The sequence below is a fragment of the Pleurodeles waltl genome, chromosome 4_2 (assembly GCF_031143425.1).
Source record: "Pleurodeles waltl isolate 20211129_DDA chromosome 4_2, aPleWal1.hap1.20221129, whole genome shotgun sequence".
NCBI classification, from domain to species: Eukaryota; Metazoa; Chordata; class Amphibia; order Caudata; family Salamandridae; genus Pleurodeles; species Pleurodeles waltl.
In genome coordinates, this window is record NC_090443.1 from 869,511,547 (window position 1) to 869,528,123 (window position 16,577).

The following is a 16,577-nucleotide window of genomic DNA, read 5'->3' on the forward strand; positions in this document are numbered from 1 at the left end:
CAGTGTATGGTTAAGGTAGGACATATAGTAATGTGTTTTATATGTCCTGACAGTGAAATATTGCTAAATTCGTTTTTCACTGTTGCAAGGCCTGTCCCTCTCATAGGTTAACATGGGGGCTACCTTTAAATATGATTAAAGTGTAGATTCCCTTTGGGAGCGGATAGACATGTGGAGTTTGGGGTCTCTGAGCTCACAATTTAAAAATTCACCTTTTAGTAAAGTTGATTTTAAGATTGTGTGTTTGAAAATGCCACTTTTAGAAAGTGGGCATTTTCTTGCTTAAACCATTAATGTGACTGTGTCTGCGGATGTCCTGTCTGGGTCAGATTGACAGTTGGGCTGGTTGCACCTCTCACTAGATAGTGACACAAAGGGAGCTGGGGTGTAGTCTGCATTTCCTGATGAACCATCTGTGCTAGGGGAGAGGGGAGGAGTGGTCACTTACACCTGAAAGGGCTGTGCCTGCCCTCCCACAATGCAGTCTCCAACCCCCTGGTGTGTGTCTGGGGCCTGGCCTGGGCAAGGCAGGATTTCACAAACAAGAGAGACTTTGCTTCGAAGTAGGCTTACTTCAAAGGGCAAAATGGGTATAAGAAGGGCACTGAAAACCACAGACTTTAGAACACTTCTGGAAACAAAGAGGAACCTCTGCCTGGAAAAGAGCTGAGGAAGAAGAGCTGCCCTGCCTGTGCTTTGTGGAGCTATCCTGCATTTGCTGCTTCTGCCTGTGCTAGAGGACAAAGACTGGATTTTGTGTTGCCTTCCTTCTTGTAAAGATCTCCAAGGGCTTGATTTAGAGCTTGCCTCCTATTGTTTGAAGTCTCAGGGACAGCAAAGACTTCTCTCTGCCAGCACCTGGAGCCTCTGGAGAGACTCCTACTCTGCCAAGTAGTGCCCATCCAGTTCTTGGGGCCCTGAGAAGAGAAGCTGGCAGCCCAAGAGTGTGAAATCCACGCACAGACCCCCTGTGCGGGGAAAAGATCGATGTGACTCCGATCTGCAGCAGAAAAATTCATGCGCCGCCGGCTTCGCGGCTGAAAATCGACGTTCGCCTGCAACGCGGCCGGAAGATCGCCGCCCGTGGCTGGTGAAACGACGGGCAGCATCACTGACGGAGGCCTGTGAGATCGCAATCCGCACTGCGTGGTCTTCAGACCATCGAGCGGCTGAATTTCTGACGCATACACCGCTGGGCGTGTAAAAACAATGCAAAGCCTGCTCGGACCCGAGAGTGCTGACTGGATCGATGTATTGCTGTCCTGCGGAGAGAAAAAACAACGCACTCCGACCCGACTAAAGGAGAAACGATGCAAGGTCTGGCTCTTGATTGAAATCGACACATTGCAAGCCCTTTTTGACGCACACTCCCCAGTGCGGGGTTATTTTTGACGCACTCAAGGTACATTTTCACGCTAACAGCGTTAGTGTGTGTTTAAAATTACATGAAGACTCTTTTTGGTTCTTAATTGATAACTTGACTTGTGTATTGTGGATTTTTGTCGTTTTGGTCTTGTTTTGTTTAGATAAATATTTTCTATTTTTCTAAACCTTTTGTTGTGTCATTTTTTAGTGTTTTCACTGAGTTACTGTGTGTGCTGGTACAAATACTTTACACCTAGCACTCTGAAGTTAAGCCTACTGCTCGAGCCAAGCTACCAAGGGGGTGAGCAGGAGTTAGCTGAGGGTGATTCTCTTATACCCTGACTAGAGTGAGGGTCCTTGCTTGGACAGGGGTAACCTGATTGCTAATGAAAGAACCCATTTCTAACATTGGTGATCAGCAGTTGGGATTAAACTTGTATTTGTACTTGATATACAGTGATTGAGTGTACACTACTGTTTTGAGTTCAGACCACTATGTGACCACATACTACTTGCCTTGTGATTCTGCTTTTTGTTCTCTGATGTCCTCCTGGATATATTGTTGATATCTTGAGACTCTGCTTTTTGGTTGTGAAGCCTTTGCAGAATGGAAGTCAACTTCTGGCACCTATTTATTTATAAAAAGTGGCAGCTTAAGCATTCTGTATTGAAAGGGGACTGGCTGTGAATAAGAAATCCAGAAGGGAGGATCTTGAGTCAGCCCTGTTTCAGTATGAGTTGAAACGTTGTCAGGCAACAGCAACAGATGAGTCTGAGGAGGAGGACTACTCTGAGGAGGAGGGCAGTGGCCCTGAGGAGGGGACAGAGAGAGATGATTGGCTCATAGCTCGAATCCAGAGCCTGGAAGTGCTAGCTGCAGAGCTTGAGGGGGCTGAGGAGAAGAGAGCCTTACCTCTGGAAAAAGAAAGGTTGGCAGCTCAAGAGCTGAGCTGTGAAGAGCTGAAGCTGGAAGCCATGAGGGTTGAGTCCAGTTCAGATCGTGGCAGCAAAATTATTGTATCCAGTACTGCTGAAGAAGTGCACATGCCCAGAGATGTGGTGCCCTACTTGAAGGAGGGGGTTAACACATCACCAGGAGGTTCAGGAGTATGAGGTAGCTCCAGTGATGCACATGGTCCCTGAGGTGGATTGGGGAACTGGCATGGGGAGTCATATTCCTATTGGTGGGAGGGACGCTCTACTGACTCTGGTGAGAGTGACAGGGAGAGGTGTTCCCCCCCCCCCCCCCCCCCCCCCCAGGTAGAAGTCCTGGATATGGAGTGTGAATACATCCCAGAAGAGTGTGAATTGAGTGTCAGGGACAGTCAGGTACTGTCTCACCAGTCTCAAGAGGGTGATGTGGGGTGCTTTTTCAAGGCTGAGTCACTGGATGGTTGGGTGAAGGGTACTTTGGTGAATTCATGTGAGGGACTGAGTGATGTAATTGCTGGAGAGCATATGTCTAGACCTTATTTTCCAGAGCTACGCCAACACCAGGAATGACCTTGGTGAACCATTTTTGCATTGGGGAAATCCAGACTCTGCCAGATGGGCAGGAATCAGGAGACCTGTGCCAGCCAGACTCTTGTGTGGCCCTTAGGGACGGTGTGTCCCTTGTGGGGGGGTAGGTGTGCCCGTCAATGGTTCAACTGCAGGGTGGTGACTCTAGGTTCAATTATCAGGTTCAGGGGTAAACTCTGACCTGATGGGGTGGTAGGTGTGCTCCCAAGGAAGTCCTGGTGCGCCAGGCAGTGGTTCAACCGCAGGGTGGTGACTCTGGGTTGGATGACCAGGTTCAGAGGGTAAACTCTTACCTGGTGGGGGTAGGTGTGCCCCCAGGAAGTCCTGGGTTTCCAGGCAGTGGTCCAGTCTGAGGGTACAGACCCTGGACTGGAAGATCAGGTGCAGGGGATAAACCCTGACCCGAAGGGGGGGGGGGGGGAGGGGTGGATGGCCCAATCACCCCCCTGGTGTGATTTCTAGGGGTACTCTCCCTGAGGGGCGGTGAAGAACCCTGAGAGTAAGGGCAGGGGAGGGAGCGACTCACCCTCTGACCCCAGTTCAATCGAATAGTACAGACCCTGGATTGTAAGGCCAGGTTCAGGGTGACCCCCCTGACCTGGAGGGAGGGGCTGCTGCTAACAGTGGCCCTACCATGTTGTTTTCCAGGGGGGCCACTCCTAGTTGGGGGGTGCAGGACCCCAGAAGGGAGGGCAGGTGGAGGAAGCCTCACACCTGGCCCTGGTCCAACGTGAAGGTACAGACCCCAGGTTGGAAGACCAGCTGCAGGTTCACATCCATGCAATGGTGGAAGAATTGTGCAGGACTGCTTCTACAAGCACCCTGACAATTTTGGACTCTGGGGGTGCCGCTCCTAGAGGGAAGGTACAGAGCCCCAGAGGGGAGGACCAGGGTCAGGCTGTCATCCCTGACCTGGTGGAAGGGAGAGTGGTTGAAGGGTGCCAGGCACCTGGGGCTACAGCCCCCAACTCTCCACAGTCACAGTGGTTTGAGAGGCCTGAGGTCTGGCTCTCATTCCTGACAGCACCCCGGGGGTGGAGTGGGAAACACTACTGTGGTATTAAACTTCTCAGAATAATAAACCCACACTGATGCCAGTGTTGGATTTATTAAAAAATGCACACAGAGGGCCTCTTAGAGATGCCCCCTGTATTTTACCCAATTGTTCAGTGCAGGACTGACTGGTCTGTGCCAGCCTGCTGCTGAGAGACGAGTTATTGACCCCCTGGGGTGAGAGCCTTTGTGCTCTCTGAGGACAGAAACAAAAGCCTGCTCTGGGTGGAGGTGCTTCACACCTCCCCCCTGCAGGAACTGTAACACCTAGCAGTGAGCCTCAAAGGCCCAGGCTTTGTGTTACAATGCCCCAGGGCACTCCAGCTAGTGGAGATGCCCGCCCCATGGACACAGCCCCCACTTTTGGCGGCAAGGCCAGTGGAGATAATGAGAAAAACAAGGAGGAGTCACCCACCAGTCAAGAAAGCCCCTAAGTTGTCCTGAGCTGAGGTGACCCCTGCCTTTAGAAATCCTCCATCTTGATTTTGAAGGATTCCCCCAATAGGAATAGGGATGTGCCCCCCTCCCCTCAGGGAGGAGCGACAAAGAGGGTGTAGCCACCCTCAAGGACAGTAGCCATTGGCTACTGCCCCCCCAGACCTAAACACACCCGTAAATTCAGTATTTAGGGGCTCCCAGAACCTAGGAAATCAGATTCCTGCAACCTGAAGACGAAGAAGGACTGCTGACCTGAAAGCCCTGCAGAGAAGACTGAGACACCAACTGCTTTGGCCCCAGCCCTACCGGCCTGTCTCCCCACTTTGAGAAAAACTGCACCAGAGACGCGTCCCCCAGGGTCCAGCGACCTCTGAAGCCTCAGAGGACTATTCTGCATCTAAAAGGACCAAGAACTCCAGAGGACAGCGACTCTGCTCCAAAGAAGAAACAACTTTGCAACAAAGAAACAACTTTTAAAGGACTGCCCGTTTCCCGCCGGAAGCGTGAGACTTCCCAGTCTGCACCCGACGCCCCCAGCTCGACCTGCGGAGAAACAACACTACAGGGAGGACTCCCCGGCGACTGCGACCCTGTGAGTAGCCAGAGTTGACCCCCCTGAGCCCCCCCAGCGACACCTGCAGAGGGAATCCTGAGGCCTCCCCCTGACCGCGACTGCCTGCTTCTAAGAACCTGACGCCTGGTAAAGACACTGCACCCGCAGCCCCCAGGACCTGAAGGATCCGACCTCCAGTGCAGAAGCGACCCCCAGGTGGCCCTCTCCCTTGCCCAGGTGGTGGCTACTCCGAGGAGACCCCCCCTTGACTGCCTGCTTCGCTGAAGAGACCCCTGGGTCTCCCTTTGAAACCTATTGCAAACCTGACGCCTGTTTGCACTTTGCACCCGGCCGCCCCCGTGCCACTGAGGGTGTACTTTTTGTGCTGACTTGTGTCCCCCCCGGTGACCTACAAAACCCCCCTGATCTGCCCTCCGAAGACGCTGGTACCTACCTGCTGGCAGACTGGAACCGGGGCACCCCTTCTCCTTTGAAGCCTATGTGTTTTGGGCACCACTTTGACCTCTGCACCTGACCGACCCTGAGCTGCTGGTGTGGTAACCTTGGGGTTGCCCTGAACCCCCAATGGTGGGCTACCTTGGACCCAACGTTGAACCCTGTAGGTGGTTTAATTACCTGCAAAACTAACAAACACTTACCTCCCCCAGGAACTGTTGAAATTTGCAGTGTCTAGTTTTAAAATAGCTTATTGCCATTTTTGTGAAAAATGTACATGCTATTTTGCTGAATCAAAGTTCCTAAGATACCTAAGTGAAGTACCTTTCATTTGAAGTATTGATTGTAAATCTTGAAGCTGTGGTTCCTAAAATAAACTAAGAAAATATATTTTTCTATACAAAAACCTATTGGCCTGGAATTGTCTTTGAGTGTGTGTTCCTCATTTATTGCCTGTGTGTGTACAACAAATGCTTAACACTACCCTCTGATAAGCCTACTGCTCGACCACACTACCACAAAATAGAGCATTAGAATTATCTCTTTTTTACCTCTAAGGGGAACCCTTGGACTCTGTGCATGCTATTTCTTACTTTGAAATAGTACATACAGAGCCAACTTCCTACATCTGTGTTCAACTGAATATAATTGTTCTTCATCCAGTCAGCGACGGTAATCATGCATCTGTGGAAGTTGGTTCTGCTGGTGGAGGGGTTGTCGGTGAGTGAGGGTGAGTTAGGTGTTGTCGCCATAGGAAATTATGTTGAGACCGTGGAATCTGACGATGTTGGCCAATGGGGTCATATATGCATTGAAGAGTGTGGGGCTGCGGGTTGAGCCCTGGGGGACACCGCAGGTGATCTCCTTGGCTTTAGAGGTGAAAGGTGGGAGTTAGATCCTCTGGGTTCTTCCGGTGAGGAAGGAGGTGATACATCTGAGTTCAGCCCCTTGGATACTTTCAATCAGCATGTGGTGGGATACAGTGTTGAACGCTGCCAAAATTTCGAGGAGGATCAAAGCTGCTGTTTCTCCTCAGTTGAGGAGGTTTTGGATGTCGTCAGTGGCTGCAATCAGGGCAGGTTCAGTGCTGTGATTGCTGCAGAAGCTAGACTGGGAGGTGTTGAGTAGCTGGTTCTGCTCCAAGTATGTCATGAGTTGCTTGTTGATGATCTTTGCTGGCAATGGGAACAAGGAGCTTGGCCGGTAGTTTTTGGGTTCATTGGGGTCGACTGAGTTTTTTTTTAGTACTGGTGGGACTTCAGCCTGTTTCAAGGCATCAGGAAACTTTGCAGTTGCAATAGAGGTGTTGAACAGGGTGGTGAGTTCCTGGCCGATCCTTTGGTTTCCAAGCTTGAACATGTGTTGCGGGATGGGTCTGTGGAAGCTCCCGAGTGGGTGGATATCATGGTGGAGGTGATGACAGTTATGACTGATCTTTATGTCTAGGAATTCAAACTGGTTTGATAGTTCAATATAGTTGTCAATGTGAACTACTTTGCAGAAACAACAAAGTTGGTCTAATTGATTCAAAGTCCTGAACTGTTCCAGATTCTCTTCTACCATCCCAATATATGTGCAGCTGTATTCCTAATAAATAGCAGAAGGTCATCCGTCATGATATGCAGTTGTCTAGCTAGGAGCAAGCTTCTATACTGAAGTGTGACAATCTGTTAGCCAGGCACTCCATTGGTGAACACAAGAGGCAATAGAGGGCACCCCTACCTCATCCACTTCTGCAATCTCTAAGAAATGGAAACAATGCAGATTGTTGATACCAGCATCACTGTCTCAATATGGATAAGCTTAAATTACTTTATCATTGATAAATCAAAATTATGTGAGACAAAATAATCATAGTCGAGTGAATCAAATGACTGGATTTCAGTGGCTAAGTAGGTGATTTCTTGGAGTCCGATTCCTATGTGCTGTCAACATTAATGCACACAACCTACAGGGTTCTATTGCCTTATTATAGGCTGGGATGAAGCAACACTGATCAGGCTGGAGAAGTGGTGAGGCAACTGTGAGCAACCAATGAGTCGAGACGCTGCTCACTATTTTCACATCAATATTCATTAATAACAGCAGCATGCATGAGGTAGGTAAAGATTACGATTATCATCAGTCATTGTTTGTAGCTAAAGAGTCTACACAGGTGAACACTAAACACGTTTTGAAGGGCAGTGTACAAAACACTTGAGAAAGCTATGTCATGCCAATTCAAGAACCCATCACTTGTTGCTGGCACGTGAGCCATATGTCTAGACTTGGTCATATTTCTATACCGCAATGGGACATTCTACTCCTAGTCAGTTCTCGACATCCAGGTGAATTAATTTCACCTCTTTCAAATAGTCCGTTACTCAAACAGGGCCTTCTGTGGAGAACGTGTTTCTTTGTAATCAATGCATAAGTTATGGCACGTTGGTCATTTGCTACCCATTCATTGTCATTGTAGGTGTGCTCTAAAGTACTGCTCCTTCCAAAGCGGCCACACCACCAGCCTTCTAGATTTATCCTCTTCTCTGGCTGCCTCGATCGTGGTTTACTTATAATTTGGGGTTACAGACTGCAGCAAAGTAGAGTTTGCTAAATGTTGCTCTGGAACCTCAATAAGTTTTGTGAGTTTCCATTTACAATATTGTTGCAGTCATTTGTGAAAGTACCCCTAATATTTATTAACAAAGCAGGACTTTGCCATTACATACATATAAGTCCTCTCACAGAATGGTCATTTACATATTAGGAGTTCTGGCTTGTAAGTTTGCCCAGGATGCAATATCTGTTGGCTCACATTATTATTTATTGAATATGTAACCACTGGCCGTAGCATCACTTGGTGCTTAAAGCCAATCCTCATTGCTGCATTGTGTGAGATGTTTCTCTCCATTCATTGTCAACAATGAGCAGGAGCAAATTTGCATTGGTCACAAACAAATCTGTTCTTCTTAGTAGTTGGTGGGCCGGGGATTCAATTGTGTACTGTCATATGAACGAGGAGTGCCTATCTGTCTGTGGATCAGGTATCAAGTTATTAAAAGTTGCCCAAATATTAACATTCAGTCCATATACTTTTGGTAAATTCTAAAAATTCCTTGGAAAAAAGAAAATATCAGCTACACAGAAATAGACATTTATCTATTGATTTACTTTTTTAATAATATTTTCCTTTATTACGTTACATGAAAAACTTGCATAGGAACTGTTCGTACCAACCAAATTGCTAAATCATATTCAAATATCCCACCCTGCAATATTAAGTAATATCAGGTTAGAATATTATGATCTTAGTTCCCATTCCTCTTGCCCCTGTATGTATTTCCTCCACCGACTTCCCTCAAGTATCTTACTCGTCGCTTGAACGAGAGGGCTAACATTTTTAGGGTCGAGCGCACAAGCGCTCCTTCCCTGTTGTAATCTCTCTTTGGGCTTTTAACCGCACCCATGTCACGCCTGTCACTTTCAGTGGTTCGTGGGCTTGCCTTTTAAAATCCGCTTTATTTCATTAGTGAAAGGCATTCATACGTCATGCCTTTTCCGGTGTTTAGCCCTCCTCGACCTCACCGGGCAACTACAAAAAACATATGCGGCTCCAAGTTTTTAGCCTTGTTTTTTGTGCTACTTAAATTTTTTATTTTCCATGCAGTTCAATCGCGTTGGGTTTTACATAGTGCAATCGTGCTCAGTTCTTTGGTTTTCAATATCAGCCGGATCGCGCTCGGTTTTACATAGCATGATCGCAGTCTTTTTTTTATTCCCTTGAAATTTGTGCGGCCCGAAAAAACTTGTTAGGAGTATACAACGTATGCAGTATAAATTTCATCAGTACGTCGTGAGATGTTGTCACTGGTGATTGTTTCCAGCAGAGTGGGGCTCGCAACATCCTTTTCCACTGCCAGGTGAGACATGTATTTTGGAGGGCGGTATCAATAATACACTTAGTGAGCCTGCACACATTGATAATACAGTTCCATGTTTGATGCCACAATCTCCCCTCTGCAGACTGCTGGGAGAGAGTTTCCCAACATAGAAATAGAATTTTATAATACCACACACTATTATTTACATTTTGTTGTCATTGGTGTGTACATTGAATAACTATAAAGCAAGTCTAGATGGAATATATATCCACACCCCTCCAGGCATGTGGTGTAACATTGAACGAAAAAATCTGCCCCCTTTAGGACCTTCTAAGAGCTAGAGCCAAGCTCGCCTTTCAAAAATCTTTCAGCATTGTATTTGTGAACCCGCTCTAGGAATCTCGCCATTTTTGATTATCTGTCTGTCTCTTTCCTTGGAGTCTAAAACTCTTGTCTGACAAGAATGTATGCTTGGATCAGGGATACTATTTGTGCAACATTTTTACTACATCATCAGTACCACATACCAGTTGCTTTGCTTCTTTGACCTACCAGCTCCCATTATTCCATAATCTGACCTGAAGAAATTCAAGCTCTTCAATCACTTTTTTATATAGATGATCTGAATCACCCTACCCACTCTTGCACAGTACTTTCTTGCTTCCAAGTAGGTCCATGCTGTATAGCTCTCGATGCATATATGCATACATATATACAAACATACCCTTGAGCTTACCTTCTGGAGATTCTGTCGGGTCAAACCAACCTCTAGCCCCACTGCATCAATGTTCTGTAGATGGAATTCCCTAGTATTAGTGATTGCTGTGATGGTTCTAGACTGCAACTTTAGAACGGGCAGGTCTTGAGATGCATGGCCATCTAGGTTGCCACGAGTTTTGATTTTTATCACAACATGGTAATGTCGTGAATTGTTTATTGTTCTATTTGGCCAACTGCATGTCTTAATTCGTTTGAGCCATCCATCAGTGGTGATGTAGCAGTCCAATTGCACACACAACTTCCACTCTGCAGAGAAAGGCTCACCACCACCAGCAGGCCAGTAGACTCCAAGAGTATAGAGCAACAGGCACCACTTTGTGGCCAAGTTATATGCTAAAATTGGTTGTCTTTAGTGAAGAACCTCTTCAGGGATGCAGCATTGGAGAACACCTCAACAAGCTAGGAGAAATGACCAGTAGTGGAAAGCATGGTGTCCTGCGAAAGAATTGTTAGACTTGCCATTGTTGGTGTGGTATTCCCCTAAACCTTTTGCCTTCACTCCCTGATTTTTGATTAACTTGTTTTTGTGGGCATTAGGACCGTGTTTGTACTCTCTTCTTTACACATGGTAAAATTGGCATACACTCAATTACAACATTTACTTTACTTATAAGTCCCTAGTAAATGGTATTTTCTGTACTAAGGACCTGTAAATTAAATGCTACAAGTGGGCTGTAGCACCTATTGTGCCACCTACTAAAGTAGCATGGTAAAACATGTCTCAGACCTTCTACTACACCCTGTAGTGCAGTTCTAAACTGTAAATTTGACCTGGCAGACAAACGCTTTTGCCAGGCCTAAACCTTATTTTTTAATACTTGTAAGTCACCCCTAAAATAAGCACTAAAAATTATTTGTCAAGGGTGCACGGTATTAAAAATGTAGGACGTGTGTTTAAGTTTTACATGTCCTTATAGTGAAAAACTCCTAAAACCATTTTTCACTGTTGTAAGGCCTATCTCTCCCACAGGCTAACACTACTTTACCTTATTACACTTAATGAGTGATAACTTCAGTTTGGGAACAAATAGAGGGATGCTGTTCCTTTAATGGTAAAGTCAGATTTTACGTTCTGCTCCCGAGATGCGACATTTTGAAATTTCTGCCTAAACCAACTTTGCCTTATTGCCACTGTCCTGAATGACTTAGCTGTGAATTGCTACCCTGTTGTGGGTTGTGTATTCCTTCTCAACACTGGAACAAGAGACCTCAGTGTGAGGGAGATGGTCTTCCCAACCGGATTGCTGCAAAGGAGCTGTGCCCTGCCCTGATTATACTTCAAAGGATCCTAGCTGCAGCATATACACAGGAATCTGAAACCAGGCCTTGCCTTTGTCACCCTAACAGTTTGGAGCCAGGACCAGGAGAAGAGGAAGAACTGACCAGAAACAGTTTTGAGAACAGGACAGGAAATTTCCCCACACAAAACCTGGCACAGATATAAAAGTGGCACCATCAGAACCTCTCATCAGAACACTCCTGGACCTGCCGAAGAATAGACTTCCATGCTGTATGAAGAAGAGGGACTCTCCTGCTGCCTGAAGAAGGAAGATTGGACCTACTTGCCTTGAACTCAGTCTACCCAAAAGTGACTCCAAGGATCAGTTGGCTGACCTACTGTGTCAGCCACAGGGGGCACAAAAGGTTTCCAGAGGGCTGCATCTGCCCATCTGATAGCACCAACCTGACCTGCCTGAGCCTGACTAAGCTCTGCTGCTGGCTTTTGCTGGAGTGTGTCCTGGTCCACACAAGGTGGCCCCCTGGCTGGCATCAGAGTTTACTCCATCTGAAGAAAAGGTGAAGATACAGATATTTGGGGATCCTTGCAACTCTGAAGTGACCTCACTCTGTATGCCAGGAATCAACCGCCTGCAATTACCTCAATGCAAAGTTCCAGCAATGACCGTCTCTATGTGCTACAAAAGTAACCATCTGGGAGGTTTGACCTGCTCTTCATGCCAACAGCATTCATCTGTGATGACCGCTAATACAGAGCTCCAGGGAAAACTTGCTCTTCTTGCTACAACAGTGATCGTCTGTGACACCCAACCTGCTCCTTCAGCTGACAACAACCTCCTCGTGGCCCAGACCAAAATGAAAGGTACCTCATCACGCAGACTGAGAAAGTAAACTTTTCAGAGGGATGAACATGGTCCCTTTGTCCAACTCAATCTCCAGTGCAGTTGGCCTGGACTTGTTTACCCCAGTCCAGCACGACCACATTACAGCGAGTAGCGATTTATGCTTTTTGGCACTATTATCACTAAAAACCTTAAAAACTGGTATCTACTGGTTGGGCCTTTGTTATTTGGTGTCATTTTATTTATTACATTTTACTCTTTTTCTAAATTGGTTTGGGATTTTTCTTGTGTTGAGTTTTAAATTTCTTTGAATGCTGCATAAATGCCTCTAAGTTAAGCTTGACTGTTTTTGTGTCAAGCTACCAGAGGGATAAGCACACGTTAATTTAGTGACTTTTGTGGTTCCCCTTGACAGGGATTTTGTTTTATTTTTTGAGAAGGGCTTCCACCCTCTCAATTAACAGCCCAATTTCATACAAGAATGTTTCACATTTATTGCTGGATATGGCCTTTCCACTGACCCACACTCTACAAGTGTTGCCTGCCTGTGGGAACCCACATGCCTCCAGACTGTAAGTTGTGCTTTTCTGCTACTTTGCTTTTCTGTAGCCATACAGCCCCAGAACCACAGCAAGTGCAAATGTGTCCATGACTAGACTTTCACAGAGCTCCTACAAATGTCTACATACATATTTCCAATAAGAGTCCCTCTGTGGTTCTATACAAATATTCACTCCTCTTTCCCCCCTAGATATGTTTCACTACATTCCTCATGAGACACCTCCTGGCATGTCTATTGAATTGAAGTCCTGAGCAGCCATTTATCTGAAGCTCAGGGCAGGACCAAATCACATCGCCAGGATCATCCCCCTGATCCACGACTGGGGAGACATAGCACTCATCAGATTTTACCTATTAGGGAGACCCTTATTCCACAGAGGTTAGTCACAGCCTCACTCTATTTGCAGGTGTATTTCAGGGAAGGCAGCTCAGGAGCAGACCAGCAAGCAAGCTTCCTTAACAGTAAGTACAAACATTGCTCACAAGCTTTAAGGATAAATGCAGGATACGCAGCCTTATTTTTGAGTGTACCTTGCTCCAATCTATTCCAGGTTTGGCTGACAGGCATGCACACCCATACAATTAACTTAGTCTGTTTCTGACAATATCTATGTTTAAGAATTGTAGAATAGAAAGAACAACCTGGAGAATCTCAACAGTCACTTTTATTGAACACTTGAAGGTTTAAGGTCTCCAGCGTAAGTTTGAAGGTTCTGGTCTGTTTTAAAGAGGTCCAAAGGTTCCCAATCTAAGCCTGGCACTTACACGATGAAAGTCTCCTTGCCAATTCGTCTCTTTTCCTTATCACAGGTCTACCTTCATTATGATGGTTTCAGATTTGGCCAACTATTCCCTTTTCTTGCCAAGACACTGAAAAAACATCACAAAGAAAACTGTAAAACAATACTTATAACCATTTTGTAATCTACACAACGTACAAGATTGTATAACCGTGGGAATTTGGTTAAAAACATAAAGTATTTTTCATAACTATTTATATCTAGATCTGTCTTGACAGCACAGGTGTATGCAAGAAATTTTGTAACCAGTTTTCTACAATATACATAGACAATATACATAGAGAGGGCTTTTTCTTTGCTCAGAGGAGTTTTACTCTCTCACCTCTTGCTATTGGCTTTTTGGTGTATTATTCTATATCAATAAATGCTTCTGCTAGAATACAAGAGGGACTATTTTATTTTTTTAAAGAACACTCAAACATAATGCTGTTTGTCATTCAATTCTTTATGTCTCATATGCTTTCTGTACAGAAATCTTTTTGTTTTACTAGTTGTACCCGGCATTGGGAAAGCCTATAGGTTAGGCTTTTAACTGATTTACAGTATTGGCATATGTAGCACATATAAACAGCATTTTTTAATCTGTTTGCATGGTTGGGTTCATGAAAGCTAGACCTATTGGCTTTGCCAATGCTTGTTTAAAACAAATGTTGCATATGTTCATGAGTCACTCCTAGAGGTCATTTGGCGGCACGCCCTGCTTTAATCTTTAGCATCTGTGTTTAAAGACATTGATTGCTCAGCTCTCGCATGAATTCCCATATCTTAGAACTTTTTAAATATTGTGAATAATGTTCTTGATCTTTGAACATCACAACTGCAATGAGTGCATGACTGCAATGAGTGATAATCTGGTGTTATGTTTATAAAAAAATTGTAGGTGATATGAATTGTTAATCCCTAATTCTGGGAACATCTTGTTTTATTAATCAATAAGAATTTAAATTGCATTCTGGTGACTATCCTCATTGGCTGAGTATCCTGCTTCAAGTTTCGAATTGACTTCTCATTTTCTTTCTTTTCAGAATCTGTGATAAAAGGTGAATGGTTGGAAGAAGGAAGAAAAGACACATGTCCTCATCAGAAGTTAGCAGATTTCTTCAGAAATGCCAAAAGGAGAGAGACGAAGCTTTCCGCAGGGAAGAATCCTCCAGGGATAGACTAAAACGTCTTGAGGCATCAACAAAGACCCAAATAGCTGAGCTCAAACACCGGGTAAAAGAAACTACAAATGAAAACAAAATATTACATAAAACCATCAAGCGCCTGAGAGTAGAACTTGGCTTGGAAATAAGTCCAAGGTTCAAAGGGAAAATGACTAAAGATATCATCAGAGAACTTCACGATAAAGAAGACCAATGCTTGAGGCTTCTAGAGGAGAATAGCCACCTCACTTTCAGGCTGAAGGAAGTGGTGCCTAGCTTGGCTCAGGTGAATAAGTTGAAGAAAGATCTGGAGGGCCAGTTGCAGGCAACTTCAGTCAAAACACAAGATCTACTGGCAGAAAATGCCAGACTCTCAAAACTCCTTGAAGAAACTGAGCAAGAGCGGGATGAGATGGCGCGCATTAATTTGGAACTGCGGAAATCTATAGAGTCCACTAAGCACTTTTCCAGTAGGTCAGTGCAGACTACTACCTCCATCCCCATCAATTTCCAAAATACCTATCGAAGCATCCCTCGCGAACAACGCAGCTCCCAGTACTCTCAAGCACTGCTGGAAAAAAGGAAGATTGCTATGGGTACTCGATCATCAACCGCAGGTAGCCTGGAGAGTCCACAGAGTGACAGTAGTTCCCAGAAATCTGCAGATAATTTGAAGTACAGGACTGTACTGAGCTAAAACTGAAACGGGATTGTAAAGAGCATAATTTACAGGCTCTTCTTTGTGTGGAACAAAGTTGATTTTTCAGGAACATTTCTCTGGAAGAAACTTTTTTGTGCAAATTTCTACTTGCAGATAAATTTTAGTTCATTTAAACAGCAAATGTTACTACTATTGTTCCCTAACATAAATATACAGATCCATTCAACAAGTATTCATATATAAAATATAGACTAAAGGTAAGGAAAGTACTAGAGCAATATTTTGGATACAGCAAATTTCACACATTTCTTGACGTTTTTTGCTCTGATCACGGAGACAGTGATCATCTAATAGGTCTATTTCTACTAAGTATGAATGCATTCCTGATAGCCTTGCACATATGTTTCCTTATAACATGAGCTCATAAATGTTTCACAATTTCTCCCAAGACTGCTTCACATTCGAAACTGCATTTTCACACAGAACGTCATCTCTGTGCTCTACCCACCGTCATTGAGCACCCCTGCCCTTTCACCTCTGTGTTTGCTGAGTATTCCAGTCCTTTTACCTGTCCATATCTTTGTTTCTGTTTTGAACAAGTTAGGACTAGACCTTGTCTGTGGTTTCCCCACCTGCTGCATTCTGTTTGATATATATTCCACATTTAATATGGTGGATCAGGCCATTTGCAGCAGCAGATTGAGGAGGGGAGGGTAAGAGGAGTGGCTTTGGGCTGGATTATATCATTTCTTGAGCATAGATAGTTTATGGTCAGACTACACTCCTACGTTTCAAATATCTTTTTGTAAACTTGCTGAGTATTAAATACATCTGGATTGTTAACTATTATTTTTAATATTTACATGCAACCTGTGGGTCAGATTGTTAGATGGTTAGATGGTTTGGGTCCAGATTTACATCATACAGAATTATATCATACATCATACAGAAGGCAAACAGAATAAGGTGCACTTTTATATGCCTTAGACTGAAATTAAGGGTGAGTGCAGCATCTGCTTAGTGGCACTGTGGAAATGGATGAACTGTCATTTTCTAAGACTGAGGGCCTTATTATGAGTTCGGGGGATGGTCTTGGCAGGGGAAGTTGCTGCCATAGTGGCCGCCTCCCCGCCGGGCCCATTATGAGTTTCCCTCTAGGTCGCTGGGTGGAAACCAGAGTTTCCGTCCACTGACCTAGCGGGAAACACCCTACAGCATTGTCACTGGCTAGTAATTGAGCCAGCGGCAATGCTGTAGGATACAGGGTACACCAGCAGCCTCACAATGTTCACTGTCTGCAAGC

At 45.1% G+C, this 16,577-nt stretch overlaps 1 protein-coding gene across 3 annotated transcripts in view; it reads left to right on the plus strand.

The window, feature by feature from the left end:
* LOC138294224 (peptidoglycan DL-endopeptidase CwlO-like) overlaps nt 1-16,132 on the plus strand; it is a 42,244-nt gene extending 26,112 nt beyond the window's left edge. For all 3 annotated transcript variants that reach the window (XM_069233362.1, XM_069233364.1, XM_069233363.1), the window contains one exon: nt 14,494-16,132. In XM_069233362.1, the coding sequence (XP_069089463.1) occupies nt 14,513-15,310 (798 nt within the window). In that variant the 5' untranslated portion in view covers nt 14,494-14,512 and the 3' untranslated portion in view covers nt 15,311-16,132. The remainder of the gene's footprint in view (nt 1-14,493) is intronic.
* The last annotated feature ends 445 nt before the right edge of the window (nt 16,133-16,577 follow it).